This window comes from Hemibagrus wyckioides, linkage group LG17 (genome assembly GCF_019097595.1).
Source record: "Hemibagrus wyckioides isolate EC202008001 linkage group LG17, SWU_Hwy_1.0, whole genome shotgun sequence".
Taxonomy (NCBI): Eukaryota; Metazoa; Chordata; class Actinopteri; order Siluriformes; family Bagridae; genus Hemibagrus; species Hemibagrus wyckioides.
The window spans coordinates 13,256,144-13,272,078 of NC_080726.1; the positions used below are offsets into that span (position 1 = coordinate 13,256,144).

Sequence of the window (15,935 nt, forward strand, 5' to 3'; positions counted from 1 at the left end):
TTTTCTTCATTCTGGTGTGTGACGTGAACATTAACTGCAGCTCTTGATCTGAATCTTCATGAATGACACATTGGATAATTGCCTGAATGTGCGGGTGTACTTTTTTCTTAAATGTGTGTATGTATATTCATTAAATTGCACATAGAAACTACCCTATTAGCTGTTGAACTGCAACCTAACTATCTCTGACCTGTAAGATTGCATAATATATTATTTTTGACTGACTGCTTTAATGAGTAGTGTTTATGGCCCTCCTGAGTCCTGAATACTGGCACTTAACCCAATTTCAAATCAGCTGTAATTGACTTTCATTGACGTATTTGTTTCTAGTCAGTTCTTAGAAACTAAGGTCTTGTGCTGCTTGCTATTCACTCAGCTCCTTTAACAGCCACCTGCTCCTATTGTATTCTACTAATCCTTTTTTTGTTTGATGGCTTTTGCTTTTCATGAGCTGCGTGCTACCTCATGATATTCAGGCATTCCAGGTTTTCTTTGAAGGCTGCACTGAGTGTGGTTTGTGTTAAGTGGGATACACAGGCCCATTTTGTATTAAGTGAAATGATTGGTTGTGATGTGGTCCAACAGACCACAGCAATCACGATCACAAGTTTGGAGTTCCACAGCTTCAATTCTGGAAGGAATTTTGTGTTAGTGGCCAGTGCAAAGGTGCGGGTGAAAAACCCATCTGGTGTGTAGGTTTTTATTTGTTTATTAATCAGGATTACGTCTGCCTGCAAACCTTTTTTATTTAAATTCTGAAAATTTCCCTATATCTAAATATAGATAGACTATACAATAGGTTTAATCTAAATATTTTTTGTTCACATTTTTATTTTATAGCACTAAGATTTTTGGAACTGGCACTTTGCTCATGTCTGTGCTTCTCTTCTGACTTTTGCCAGTAAGGGAAGTTTCCATACTGATTCCTGGAAGAGTGTTTCCTAGTCCTTTGAGAAATGTGTGCGCATGCTGTAATCTCTCCCTTTGTCTCTATGTAGGTGGTGTGCATTGTTGCCTTTTTTTCCCCCACACACACACAACAAAAAAACACACACACACACACTTGTATTGCACATATTTGGGGCAATAAATTTCAGGCCACTAGGTGGTTCCCCAGGCCCACACACACTAGTGGGTTTATTTTTAACAGCTAGCATAAACAAAGTTAACAACATGATTAAATCTGGTCCTCCTCCTCTGCTGAAAATATGGTATGGTCTTTTTCGAAAGCTTAAAAAATCCTGCCATATAATCTACACAAAATCAAAAGAATGATCTGTACTAGACACACTTTTGTGGTTAATAAAAGTCCTCTATCTTGTTGTCTTTATATGTTTATTAAATGTATTTCAGGTGACTTTTATGCCTTTATTTTTTAAATTAGCTGAACATACTCAATTTAATCATGCAGCCGGAGGACTACTGAGTAGCCTGTGACTTAATAGTAGCATTTGTTTTGGGACACGGCCTGTATCTCTGTTGTGCTGTTGATAATGATTGGATGCTGTTCTAAAGCATTTTGTGATGTAGTGAGGTAAAACCTGTGATTTTGAACAGCAGGTAAAATCTTATTGTTTTTGTCAGCTGATCACAGTAGTTATTACAGTGCTTAACTACAGTACTTAATGAAAATGGACAGCATGCAGAAATAAGTCTGTGCCATTTAATCTTCATGAAATGTAAAAAAAAACAAAACAAAAACTAATTATAAAGAAAATGATGTAAAGAGCTGGTGTTTAGTCCAGTTTACATTAGTAAATGTTCATGTAGGAGAAAATAGATTTCTGAACTGTTGGTATATTTTCTACCTGAATGTCAGTGCAATTTCTTGTAAAGAGCATAACAATCATTAAAGTATATAAAATACTGTTTAACTGTATAAAGAACAATGCATAAGGAAATGTCACACCAGTAGGGTTGCACAATACTGGGAATTTTCAAGGCTGGAAACTTTCCATGGTAATTAATGGGAATATATAAGAATTAACAGGATTTAAAGGAAATTATTGGGAATAAACTAGGAATTTGCAAAATTGCAGGTTTGCCTATAACAGGAAACTTAAATGTAGTTGAAAAAAATATCTTGCAGCATATTCTTGGTTAAAACAACCAGATTTAATGCAATTTCAGTTAAATTCTATCCTACCCTGTATATTCCTCAATCACATGCACACAGCACTGCAGGGCGACTGAGGCCACACCTCCACATGCACTGTGCATTCCTCCATAATATTCACTGATCATATCTTGAATCCTGCACACAAAACCATCTAGAAATGTCCATCTTTGTGAGTAGTCACGTAAATTACATAAATATTACATAAATTTGTGTTTAAAGCTTTCTTGTGCTTGTGTAAATTTTACCATTGTAAAAATAAATACACTGACTGAGCAAACATTTAGGTGAGATCATAAAAAAAACAAAACACCACTGTCTAAAAAAGGGGGAATTCCCCCATTTCCCAGGCTCTGAGTATCACAAGAATATTGAAGCCACACTGCATCTGAACCTGAAGATTACAATTTTAAATAGGACTTTTTTTTGGAAGAGAAAGGGAGGGGATGCTTTCGTTTTACAGCAAACGTAAGGAGATATATATATGTGTGTGTGTGTGTGTGTGTATATATTCAATGTTTTATGCTTTTGTGTTCTTAAATGAAAGAATTATAGTTCTTTCTACAATTAAATAAAAATCAAAAATTTCATTTATGCATTAGTTTGATTGCATGTCAGCTGATGACCAGAGAAAATGTTTATACTTATGATTGTATATACAGTTTATATACATTTCCCATTAATTCCCATAAATTCCTGTAAATTCCCATAAATTCCTGTTAAGTTTCCAACTTGGAATATTCCTAATATTCCCGAGATGAAGTTCCCATGGAAACTTTCCACCTTCGCACCTTTGCAACCCTACACACCAGTCACAGGGTTTTGTGATGCTATGCCAAAATGTTTTGGGATAAAAGTGTCTAAAAAGCAGAATACCTCACAGTGTTTTGCCAATGTTAACAATTATTGATTTATTAAAAATAAATACATTTATTAAAAGTCATAGACCTACATTCTATTCATTTGTAGTTATGTTTAATGTTCTGAAATGTTTGCAAAACAGGTTTGTTCTTGTTTTAACTGTTATCGTTTTTGTCAACTCTCCAAGTTAGTAAGACAAAATTATAGTTTGTCCTGCTACTGAGAAGGCTTTGTTCTGGAAGAAACCTACCAGTCTCTGACAGTTACAAAGTGCTGACAATAGAGATTCCTTCCAAAATTGCTGAATAAACATCTCCTCAGAAAAAAAACATCACCATTTCAACAGTTTCAGGTTTTTAAAAATCCTTGTTTGTAATGTCTTCCATAAAAGTCCCTAAGTAACTTTATTTACTCCGAAGAAAATTACACAGAAATGTAATCACAAAGATTGTATTAATATAACATGTGGTTTGCCTTGCTGCAAGAACTGCTATTATAAAAAATTAATCAAAAACCTCTGTCCAATCTAAATTACCAGACTGTTACCAGGCAGAGTTTGTCTATACTAGTTATAGACAGTACAGATTATGTGTGTGTGTGTGTGTGTGTCTTTGATGATGAGCTGACGCCAGTGAAACGCCAGGACACAGGAATGCAGTTTGGGAAGGGTAGCTGAGACTCACACTGACAGACAGAGTGAGAGAAAGACGGGTTACCAGAATACTGCTAACACTGTGTACTGTGCCAGCAGCCTGAGCGGCGAGTGGGGGACTAGAGGAAGGCTTTCCACCTATGGTGGACATTACTGAATCGCTCTTTATCAGCACACAGAAAAAGCCTTTCTTTATCTCTGGTGGCCACCCAAAGGGAGAATGGTCAAAGGGAACCTTGTTGATTATAGTTGGCCATCCTCTTTTTCTGTTCCCTAAGGATGCTGTGGGTAAAAGAGATATAGTAGCTGCATCTGTTATCTGCTGCATTTGACACTGAGGCCACAGAGTGATATGGATGAAAAGAGTGGTACTTGCTATCCTGACTTATCACCTTGCTGATGTTTTTTTTCCATTATTCTTTGAAAGCCAATGGTTCAACACTCCTCCTCTTCCTGTGCTTTGATAAATTTAAACATGATGATCTAAAACAAATAGCTTGACATATATGGTTTTAAAATCAAGAAAAAAAATAATTTTAGTAAAGGTGCCAAATATACATCTCAATTTGCTTCTTTTTTCTTTTTCTCCTGCAGTCAGTAGCAGAGAATCTGTCTCTTGATGCATTGCTGCAGATGTCTGGTTCTCAGGTGCAGGAGACCATGAGGAAATTGGGCTCCAGTGTTGATGAGTGCTCCCGCATCACTGCTGCCCTCTCCTGTCTCAAGAGCACCAGCACCACCTCCACCTCCAGAACTGGGCCTTGGACAGGTGGGTCCTGCTTGCTATTTGATTTCTTGCAGATAACTGGTAGCCCACCAGTTTTATCAGGACATGACAAAAAGGTGGAAGAGACATTGAAGAGAATCGAAGGGAAAGAGAAGTTTTATATGAATGCAAAATATCGTCATCTAACAAAATTTCCACTCAGCAGTCTATTATCAATAATTAATTAACATTCATTTATTGCAACATGTATTTCCCTCTGTTTGGATCCCTTGCCCCCCATTTCTGCAGACAATCAAGATGGCTATATCTCAGACTCAGTAAGAGTTAGACAGCTCCCCATCACTGGCTCACAAAGTTAATTGCTTGTGCTCATCACTCTTTGTTTTTATGGGCAGCGATGTATTTTCTCTAATTCTGGTGCCTCTGCTACAGGACGGGAGCTCAAAGAAGACGGAATTCCCTGGATCGTAGAACCTGCTCGCTGTGACATCTCAGCTAATCAGCTCTCCTGCTTCAGTCAAAGCCCACAACCCTACAGCCCAAACCCAGCTATTCAGGTTCCTTTTACTCCCACGATGCCTGGCTCCCAACGTTCTGTCTCTGTTTCTGCTGTATCCTCTCTGGACTGCCCAACTGGGCCCCATGCTACCACGTTATTGAATGGACTAGGCAACCCTTTCTACTCCTCACCTCAGCTGCTGCGGCACCCACTGGGAACAGTATCGACACCGCCTCCTACACCGCCCACCTTTAGGAATGACCTCTTAAAGCCCCCACACACACCACCACCGCCATCCAAGCTCCGCCAGCTCTTCCCCACCCTGCCTCGTAGCAAGAGCCACACACAGCTCGCCAACCGCATAGAGGAGCCTTCAAACAAGTAGGTCCAACCATGTGTATTCATAAAAGAGTGTTGAATAGTGTAACGAACCTAATATACTGACTTCCCTGAGCCTTTACTGAGAATGAAAAAGAAAGTAAACCAAAAAGCCTGATCCTGCAAGCTGATTATAATCAGTTTAAAGCCGCACTTTCTGTTTGTATATGAAAAATGATAAATCATGTGATTTATATTGCCTTGTATAACACAAAACATCTGTGCTCACAAGATCAGAAACCCTTTTAGAACGTCAGTAATTAAAATCTGTCTAAATGCGAGCGGTTTAATAGATATAAAAGAGACATTTATTTTATGACACTAATGAAAAACTCGTACATCATAGAACTAGCTTAAGCAAGAATGTTCCCATACTACACTGTCTGAACAAGTTCAGCATTGTGAAATGTGAGTTTCAACATGCACTCTACAGTGTGTTTGTGTTTCATTTTTTTTCTAGCTCTTTAAAAGGCTTTAATTCTCACTTGCAGTATTGCTTAAGAATATATCACAGAGTTTCAGACATTCTGGAAAGGTGCTGTTTGGTGCCCTTAAGTTTTGTGGGCTTTATCACCATGTTTATATTTGTTTGTTAGTGGAAACTTGTCAGCCTTGAAGCAGTTTAGGTGTTTTTCAGTCAGTTGATCTTTTGTTCTGTTGGTTACTGTAACACCTAGCTTTCACACTGATGTTAACAAGCAACCCTGATGCTGTCAGATACCAGGAAATGTGTTAGAATATGCATGGATGCTACAATAGTCATTTCTACCTCATAAATCATGAAAGTTAAACATTTTCTAAGTATTTTTTTGTCATTTACCATTAGGAATGTTCCTGATATTTAAGGAGACTTAAAAAGTCTGCCCTAATACACAGAAATGACTCTGTACATAGGGTACAATTGAAAGCTTTTGGAGAACCTATGTAGTGTACTGCATCAACAATACAACATTATTTAAGATTGAACCACCGATGAAGCCTAATACTATTAAGCGTCTGTTTAAATTATCTAATTACGTAATTTAAGTAAAGAGAAAATAAAAATAAAGTTATTTGGACATGTTTTCAAGTGTAATAAGTATCATTAGGCCAAAGACTTGAAAGTTTGTTTCTTAATCTTTCTTTAATTTGGCAGGTGAAACATGGACATGTTTATAAATACTTTTTATATGGTAGTTAAATAAAGATTCATTCGGACAGCTCTAGAAATGAAGTCGCTTTCACATCTCATCTACGTGTGGTATATGTGGGAAGATCCACATGTCAGGAAACAGTGTGTAACTCAGACAAGAGTGAGTCAGACTGGCTAAAGACTCAGAGGGGTTAAATATTGGTCATGCATGTTCAGCACCATAGTGCACATTCTCACATTACAGCAAGTGTGTATGATGTCATATGAGTGTGTCATAACACACAGTCTGGGAAGAATGCTAGAAGCCTCACCCTCACATGGCCATAGCCACCATCTGCATTTCTCACGCATGTCATACCCTTCTATAAATATGTGTAATTTAAAGCTTTCTGAATCTAACAGTTATATCATAAAGGATTTTTGTTATTATAATAAGAATCTAATAAAGCATAAAAAGCATATACAAACTTTTTAAAGAATACTACGCTGTCAAAAACTAGGGACAGAACTAGTTATACTAAAATGTAGTCAGGGCATCTATTAGACCATGTTTATATTTGTTTGTTTTGATGTGTCCCCATTGGTGTTGCGTAGTCAGCACCATAGTGCACATTCTCACATTACAGCTAATGCGCATGCAGTTATATGAGTGTGTCATAACTCACACTCTTGCAGGAAATGCTCAAATCCCCATAGTCCCATGGACCTACTTTCTGCATTTCTCACCAGTTTCATACTGAGGCCATCAGCTCAGACTCTGTGGCGTCCAGAAGGGGCCACTGGCTTCTCATGCTCTGTGCCAAAGGCCATCCATCATCCAGAGAAATACTGATGCCTCAGCAGAAGTGTATTACTGCCAGTAAACGAAACGCCTGCCTGAAGTTCTAATAATGACCGTTCAGTCTTGTATCCCATGAAGAGGTCTACTGATTTTTAAGATGTAGTTTTGCATATTCAGGCAAAACAACTGTGATCATCAGTTTTTATATTTCCTTGGAAAATATAACTTCAGATTGGTCAGGGGGAAAATTAAGTCGTAATTTAAGTACTGGTCAGATTTCTGGCTAATGCAGTGTTTTGTCTTCTATGTTCTACAGGAATGTGAAGAAGAATAAGATGCTTCTCAATGTGCATGTAAATGTGCAAGATGTGAGAAATGGCTTTGATGATTCGCCCTCACGATCACCACTGCTCTCTGTCCCCTCTCCACAAATTATTCCCAACACACGCATCCAAGTGGAAAGTCCAACACTGAAAGGTAGCTCCAGTTTGCTATGGAAATCTATGGAAGCATTTGTTAGTATATTGATTTTTGTTTCTGTTTTTTTTCCCCGCTCACTGTTGAACGTTTTTCCTGATTCTGTTAGACAAAGGAAGATCTCCACAGGCTATGAGGAGAGATTATGGTCTTACAATCACACATAGGTGAGACAATCTGATAAAATTTCTACCCTCCCAATGATATGGCAGTTTTGGGGAGAACAAAAGTTTGATACTTTTTTTTTTTTTTAAAAACCTTTATAGATTTTCCACCAAGTCATGGTTCTCCCAGACGTGTGTGGTGTGTAAGAAAAATATGCTGTTTGGTGTAAAGTGCAAACACTGCAAGTAAGTCAGGATGGGTGCTCTTTCTTTACAATCACACCTGATTGTAATGTGCAGAAATATCTAACAATTTTCTCACCATCAGGTTAAAGTGCCACAACAAGTGTACCAAAGAAGCACCCCAGTGCCAGACAATTCCAAGTAGGTGTCTTGTATTATTTATAGCAAACCAAAATATATACATATATATATTCTTTTCACACACTGAGCAGTATTTAAGGGATGTTTCTGTTTTTGTTCTCTCTAGTTTCGAAAATCAGAAGGACAGAGTCAGTTCCATCTGACATTAATAACCAGGTGGAGCGGCTACCATCAGCCACACAATTTGGCACGTTACCAAAGACTTTAAACAAAAAGGCAAGAGTGAGAAAATACAGTAATTTATAGTACTTTATAAGCACATTCTATTAATAAATAAACTAAACTAATATGTGCACACACTAACATGGCCAAAGTGATCAGAAATATTGGAACATGTGACTGGCAGGTGTTTCTTGTTACCCAGGTATGCTCTGTTAGGTGGATTGTTTAAACAGTTACATAGTTCTGAACGTCTACTGATTGATTTCAGATCTGGGTTTGGCCTGTTTATAATACATTATAATTGATATAATTCATTTTCTGGGATGAGACATTTATTTAGCATTTTTCTAACAGCAGTACAGAAATGTAAATTGTTTAACAAGTCTTCAGGATGGAAGAATTTGCAGTTACATGACAAGCTGCTATTTTTTGTCTTTTTTGTCAGTAACTTCATGTGATAGAAAAGAGAGGCTGGTGAGGAAATGACTGTTTATAAGTGCTACAATGTGATAACAGGAATGAACTTGTTTTGGGAATTAAAACAAATTAAGTGCCTGACATGTCAGGTTTAATTGTTGTGGTATAAGACGATTAAAGCACTTGCGGCTGTTAAGGGAAATCATCTTTGAGGTGGTAACAAGTAACAGTGCTTTGTATCTGGCTGCACTTTCATTGATTAGTTTTATTCTATTTTCCCCTCAGGACCTTCCTCCACCTGTAATTCAGCCAGACTCCAGCAGTAACCCCTCTTCTACCACCTCCTCCACACCTTCCTCACCTGCCTTCAGCTCAAGCAACCCACCAAGTGCCACTCCACCAGCAAACCCCTCTCCTAAAGGGCCCAACGATGGCCGATTTCACTTCCCAGGTCAGTGTCTAACACTGCCACCATCATCTTTCTTTAATCTTATCTCCAAACCAGCTGCCCATAATCTGTCAAGCATAATATTAGATCACATCAATTTGCATAGTCTGTAAACTCTTAATCTTTATTTGTCAGAGGTATGGTGAACCAAAAGCAAGAGGTCTTTCTCTAACTGATCTTTCTTTCCTCACATTTTGCTTGGGGGATTTTCTTTTCACGCTGTCCTTATCACTAGCTTCCTGCCATTATCAGTTCAGACAACAGTTTATCTTCCCTGGTGAGTTTAAACCTGTCCCTATAAGTATGTGCTTCAGATCTTCCCAAACTACTGCAAACATAAAATGCTTTGTCTGCTTGCTGTAGATAATAAGTGACCAAGTTTTGTATAGCAATATGCTGAGTGCTTTCGATTTGTTCTGCCTTCTCGGTTGAGAAGTGGTGCATGATTTCTGGTTTCTATTGCCACCTTCTGGTTCTTTGAGCATGTGCTGAGTGTGGAGATGGATTAATGTCTAAAAGGATTAGATGTACAAAACTGTGTATCTTACTGTGTTATCACGGCATATATTAAAAGTGTTATAAGACCATGATTATCCATTATACTTTGTGTTTAGTACCTGAAGTGCCACTTGAAAAATAACGTATGCTAAATGAAAGCATACAGATGACTCGTTATGGTTTTTAGCTATATGTCTGTCAGATTATTTGGGCAGTATTTTGTTTTAAAAGAATCAGTAAGAAAATACTACTATCAGGTATTGAGAAACTAAACAATTTTGAGGACACGGTGAGTTCTGAACATCTGTGTGGCTGGATTTTCCTACAGATATATCAAGTTCTCAACATCTGGATGGCCATGACTTAGGGTAAGACATAAACTTTGCTACTGTTTAGCTAGGATCAATGATAGTCCATTAACAGGTCATTACAAAACAGTCACAACTGATACAGCTTCAGTGTACTCAATTATCATTTACACCAAAATGTGTATACAAAACTCACTCGCAGTTTTGTGTATTTTCTCAGATATGAATCCGGTTATAGAAATGTTCCTAAAATTGGTTGATAATAAAGAGAACTGATATATTTTGAGTTGTATCTCTATAAAAGATGAAAACACCCTCACAGATGCTTGACATATCCTCTCCTGTCTCCAGAGAGACAGAGCAAGTACCGAATGAGACGATCACACAGGCAGTGAGGCAAGAAGAAGCAGCTGTGGTGAGTATGACATGCAGCAAGTCAAGTTGTTGTGCAAAGTGAATGATGGATAAATCTGATTCCAGCTTATGTTTTTCTGTTTCATCATTCACTGTGAAATGCAGTCAAGTGCACAATTATTCCCACCATTAATCTGACTCGGGAGAAAAAGCATTTCCTATCATTTTAACTTTTTTAAAAAGTTGTCTTTTTTTTATTGTATTAAAATTTGACAAAAATTTGCCATTCCAATTTAGAATGAACGTAACAAGTTGATCATTTTAAATTCATTTATTTTAGGATTAATGTGTATAAATATGACATGCTAAAATCACTAACATTCACATTGCACTAGTTATATTATGGCTAAATAGAATCCCTAAGTAGTTAAAATAATCTTACAAGAATAATACAATACAAGAAAATCACATCTGATAAAACATACCTAATACAAGAAGGGCTCTTGTGAAGATATGTGACCTTGTGAATTACCAGAATATTTCAGCTCAAAACCTGGTTCAATCTCAATCTCTGCATTTGCACCTAATGAAAACCTGTGGTCTAAACTGAAGAGGGACGTGATCTGTGCCGAAAAAAGAACACAACAGAGTAAAAGATTTTTATATAGAGGAATATGGAATAAAATCACTGTCAAAAATAATCGTACGTAATTCAGATCATTTGTGTGTAATTTTAATTTACTCGTGTGTAATTTAAAAGTATTGTATGTAATTCTGTGTTTTGTCCGAGCTGGATTCCAAAATCTACGACCACAACAGTTTACAGACACAGCGCTAGTTTTCCCAACACCTCTGTTACACACACGACATGAGAAATTACGCCCACGAATGTAGTGTGTTCAACCACTGTCAAAAATACGCCATCAAGGCCACATGCACAGGCATTACTATCCGAGGGAAGATGAATCGATTTTTTTATTGCAAAAAACACAAATACATTAAGGCAATACAAGATCTTAAGAAGATCCTTAAGATCAGCGCACCAATCAAGATGAAAATAAACTAAAAAAAAAGAAAACAAATTACACAGTAGGGTCTGCAATAAACTAAGCAGTCTTCTTCCAGTTTTACATTTTAACAATCTTACAGATTTACAGTACATCCAAAATTTCTTTAAAAAACCCCCAAAAAAACCCAGAAAACAATGGCTTTGTTTTAAGGCACTTACATTTCTGAATATAAAATTTGCCCAAAATGAAAATAATATTCAGTACAAATTAAGTATGTACATCTTCCATTAATACACCAAAAATTATATCGTGTTTAGAAAATGGAGAAGACAGTTTGATTGAAACTTTAAGCCACTCGAATGTCTCAGACCTAAAGGCTCTACTGAATGAACAGTCAAAGAATAAATGTAGTCGTTTCAATATCAACATCACAAAAGGTACAATTATTGTGATCTATATTAAATCTATATCTAAGAAAACGATATAGATATCAGTACAAATTTTAAAGTGTTGGCTTTGGGAGGTATGAGAAAGGAGAGATACATGGTTCTTCATTTAAACATAGAGCTCTTGGGAAAAATGTGAGTCACATTATTTCGACTTGATTTGGAAATTTATCTTTGGTCAATAAAGTTCTTATTAATTTATTTGTCAGGCTACACCTAATAAAATCTTGCCCATTTATTATTAAAGAAGGTAAATGAAGAGCTTCAGTTACACTGGGTACTGTATTACTGACCAACAGTACAAAGGCCTTTAGAATACAGTTCAATACCCTGCTATATTGCTTGTAATCACAATGAATATTAGATTTTCTACAAAAAGTACTGTGATCCCTGAGAGCTAATCTTACCTACTATAGTTAAACTTTGTAATAGAGGCGCCAGTGGTTTGCGCTCTTCGTGGAATCGATTCATCTTCCCTCGGATAGTAATGTCTGTGCATGTGGCTTTGATGACGTATTTTTGACAGTGGTTTAACACACTACCTTCGTGGGCGTAGTTTCTCATGTTGTGTGTGTAACAGAGGTGTTGTGAAAACTAACGCTGTGTCTGTAAACTGTCATGGTCGAAGATTTTGGAGTTGTACTCTAACAAACACACAAAATTTCGTATCTGTAAACTGTCGTGGTCGTAGATTTTGGAATCCAACTCTGACAAAACACAGAATTACATACAATACTATTAAATTACGCACAAGTAAATTAAAATTACACACAAATGTTCTGAATTAAGTACGATTATTTTTGACAGTGATTTTATTCCATAGAGGAAAGTCTATAGAAAGTCCTTTGCACTACATAAGTAAACCTTTAGCAAAAATAGTCTTAGAACTAAACTGTTCCTCTGTACTATTACACTTAAATATCACTCTTGTGTTGTGCATTGTGTGATTTTTGCTCAGTTTTATGAAGAGAGCAAATAATTTTGGAATTCACTATAATATTTTTATCTTCCATGTTCAAGAATGATGATGTGGATGGTGAAGAAGCACAACAGGAACATGAAAGACAAGACGAGGCTGCTTCTTATGGGGAATCTGAAGGTGAAGAGGACGAACTGGACGACCTGCCCAGCTGCACAAGATCCTGGAAGGGCCCCATCTCACGCAAGGTCAGCCAGACGAGTGTATACCTGCAGGAGTGGAATGTTCCCTTTGAGCAAGTTGAGCTCGGGGACCTTATAGGAAAAGGCCGCTGGGGAAAGGTGTACCGCGGACGCTGGCATGGGGAGGTGGCTGTGCGCCTGCTGGAAATCGATGGAAATAACCAAGACCACTTAAAGCTTTTTAAGAAGGAAGTCATGAACTACAGACAGACTCGGCACGAGAACGTGGTGCTGTTCATGGGAGCCTGCATGAACCCTCCTCAGCTGGCCATCATTACAAGGTGAGTCTTGTTTCAGGTTTCAGTGTCCAGGGTCAATTCTGTTTCTTTTCCTTCAGTCTGGTACAACATTTGCACTTGTTACAGTTTCTGCAAGGGTCGGACGCTGCACTCTGTTGTCAGAGATTCTAAAAGCTCACTTGACATCAATAAGACCAGGCAAATCGCTCAGGAAATTGTAAAGGTATAAATCTTTTCATCCTTTATTTGATTGTCTACATCTCTGGTTTGAGTTCTCCATTTGTTTAACTCGTATTTTTTCATCTGGTAGGGAATGGGCTACCTCCATGCAAAGGATATCGTGCACAAGGATTTAAAGTCCAAAAATGTCTTTTATGACAACAACAAAGTGGTGATTACGGATTTCGGTTTGTTCGGAGTATCAGGAGTGGTGCAGGAGGATCGGTAAATACCCATATATATTTATTTGTAATTACGTCTTAGGAATGTTGGCTGTAGTGATCACTAACTTAAACATGTGTATGTGTGATTGAAGGCGAGAGAATGAACTGAAACTGCCACAAGGTTGGATTTATTACCTGGCTCCTGAGATTGTACAGAAGATGTGTCCTGGAAATGAAGACCTCTTACCCTTTTCTAAAGCTGCTGACGTTTATGCCTTTGGGTAAAGACCACACCAAACTCTTTACACATCCTGCCTCATAACACCCAATTGTAACCAGGTTAATAGACAAACGACAAAGCCTATGATGATAGCAGTTGTTACTCATTAGTGTGTTAGTACAGTAGCGTGGATTGCTATGAAAAAAGTTAGCTATAGCTGGGTGTTATCTGTAGGTTGTGTATTAAAGGTTATGTACATAAAATGGTCACCTATGCCAACAAGCAGCTCTGTGTTCTTAGTTTGACTGACTGGTTTCTGATTAGAATGTATTTCCCTCCTGAGTACTAGCACTTGATCTAACCATATGGCTTTGTGTCGACATGTTTATTTCTCAGCACTATCTGGTATGAGCTGCAGGTGAGAGACTGGCCTATTAAAACCCAGCCAGCCGAAGCTGCTATCTGGTTGCTGGGAAGTGGAGAAGGCATAAAGAGGCAGCTGGCCCAGATTAGCCTGGGCAAGGAAATTACGGTAAGACTGCAATGATTCTTCAGCATTTTATTCATAACTTGCTTCTAGGGAAACTATGATTTTAACTTGGTATACCTTACAGATTATACAGGTGGTATGTAAGGAATATAAAAATATACAGTCAGCTCCATACATATGTGGACATAGACAATTTGAACTATCAATTACTTTGTCAATGACAGTATACTTGAATTGACAAAGACTTTCAGCTTTATTTTATTTCATTTACATCCAAATTCGGTGAGGAGTGTATGAATTACAGCATATTTTATGTGTTCCCTCAGTTATATACTGTGGTTGCCAGCTAAAATAAGTACTTATGGAAATGAATGTACCTGATAGAGGGTTGCCATCTCAGTTGTTTTTCAAAACAAGGCCAAAAGTTGTTGTTTAGCTTATTAATAAACCTTTTTCACTTAGATTGCAGAATCTGACTTAACTCCAAATTACGTTTTGCTAGACATGTTGCGCAATACTTCCAGTTAAGTTTTACTGGAACTTCCCTCCCCTAGTACAATGAGGAGGATGTTGAAGGAAGGAAGGGAAAAAAAGCTCAGAGATCAGTTGACTCTTACTGTTGTCAGCTTTCAAAATAAACTGTGAAATCAAAACATTTCCTAACAGCCAGATACGTTCCTCCAGAGTGCATTTCCCGCAACACAGTACCAAAAGTACACCAATAATAATTACAACTGCATTTGGCATCATGTATTTTGGTCAAATAAGAATAAAAGATTTGGTCATGTGTGCCATTAGCATGTTTGGTGACGAAAAACATTTAAATCCCAAAACCTACTTCAAAAATCAGCATTGAAGTAGTTAACAAAACACAAAATCCCTATTTTGCAATGACCACCTGGACATGAACCCTGTTCTTAATCAATGATTAACATCTGCTTTTACGGAAACACTTTTTTTCCCACGTTACAGGAAGTGACTATTTTCCGAGCTATTTTATTGATGATTTTTTTTTATTTTTTACATTATTTTTTTTTTTTAGTTGAAAGCACTAGCACTAGTGTATGTATACAGCTCTGGAAAAGAATAAGAGACTGCTGCAAAATAATCAGTTTCTTATGTTTTTTGCTTACAGGTTCATGTATTGGTGAGATGAACAGTTTTGTTTCATTTTTTGTGAACTGCTGACAATATTTCTCCTAAATTCAAAATATAATATAATATATATATTTATATATATAAATATAAGTGTATATTTAAAGGAAATGACAACACATCAAAATAACCCAAGATCATGCAGTATTTGCAGAGCTTTAATAATTCAAATAAAACAAAATGCAAATAATTTGTAAACAAATTATGTTAATGCTTTGGCTAAATAACATTTAAGAAATCAGTATTTGGTGGAATAACCCCGATTTTCTCTCCACCAGTTTTTCACATTGCTGTTGGGGAACTTTATACCACTCTTTCTGCAAAAAAAGCAAACAGCTCAGCTTTACTTGATGGCTTGTGACCATCCATCTTCCTGTTGATGACATTCCACAGGTTTTCAATAGATTTCAAATCTGGATATTGGGCAGTGGTCTCATTTTTTTCTCTTGTGTGTGTGTGTGTGTGTGTGTGTATATATATATATATATATACACTACCGTTTAAAAGTTTGGGATAATTTGGGAGAAATATTG

The 15,935-nt window shown here is 37.1% G+C and overlaps 1 protein-coding gene across 4 annotated transcripts in view; it reads left to right on the top strand.

Moving 5' to 3' along the window:
* ksr1b (kinase suppressor of ras 1b) overlaps positions 1-15,935 on the top strand; it is a 38,595-nt gene that overhangs the window by 17,188 nt on the left and 5,472 nt on the right. For 3 of the 4 annotated variants that reach the window (XM_058413518.1, XM_058413514.1, XM_058413517.1), the window contains 16 exons: positions 4,224-4,398; positions 4,789-5,236; positions 7,463-7,623; positions 7,733-7,790; positions 7,890-7,973; positions 8,056-8,111; positions 8,218-8,327; positions 8,976-9,141; positions 9,374-9,415; positions 9,965-10,004; positions 10,296-10,359; positions 12,775-13,196; positions 13,281-13,377; positions 13,465-13,598; positions 13,690-13,818; positions 14,154-14,289. In XM_058413518.1, the coding sequence (XP_058269501.1) occupies positions 4,224-4,398; positions 4,789-5,236; positions 7,463-7,623; positions 7,733-7,790; positions 7,890-7,973; positions 8,056-8,111; positions 8,218-8,327; positions 8,976-9,141; positions 9,374-9,415; positions 9,965-10,004; positions 10,296-10,359; positions 12,775-13,196; positions 13,281-13,377; positions 13,465-13,598; positions 13,690-13,818; positions 14,154-14,289 (2,322 nt within the window). The remainder of the gene's footprint in view (positions 1-4,223; positions 4,399-4,788; positions 5,237-7,462; positions 7,624-7,732; positions 7,791-7,889; positions 7,974-8,055; positions 8,112-8,217; positions 8,328-8,975; positions 9,142-9,373; positions 9,416-9,964; positions 10,005-10,295; positions 10,360-12,774; positions 13,197-13,280; positions 13,378-13,464; positions 13,599-13,689; positions 13,819-14,153; positions 14,290-15,935) is intronic. The other variant, XM_058413515.1, reaches the window with a different exon arrangement.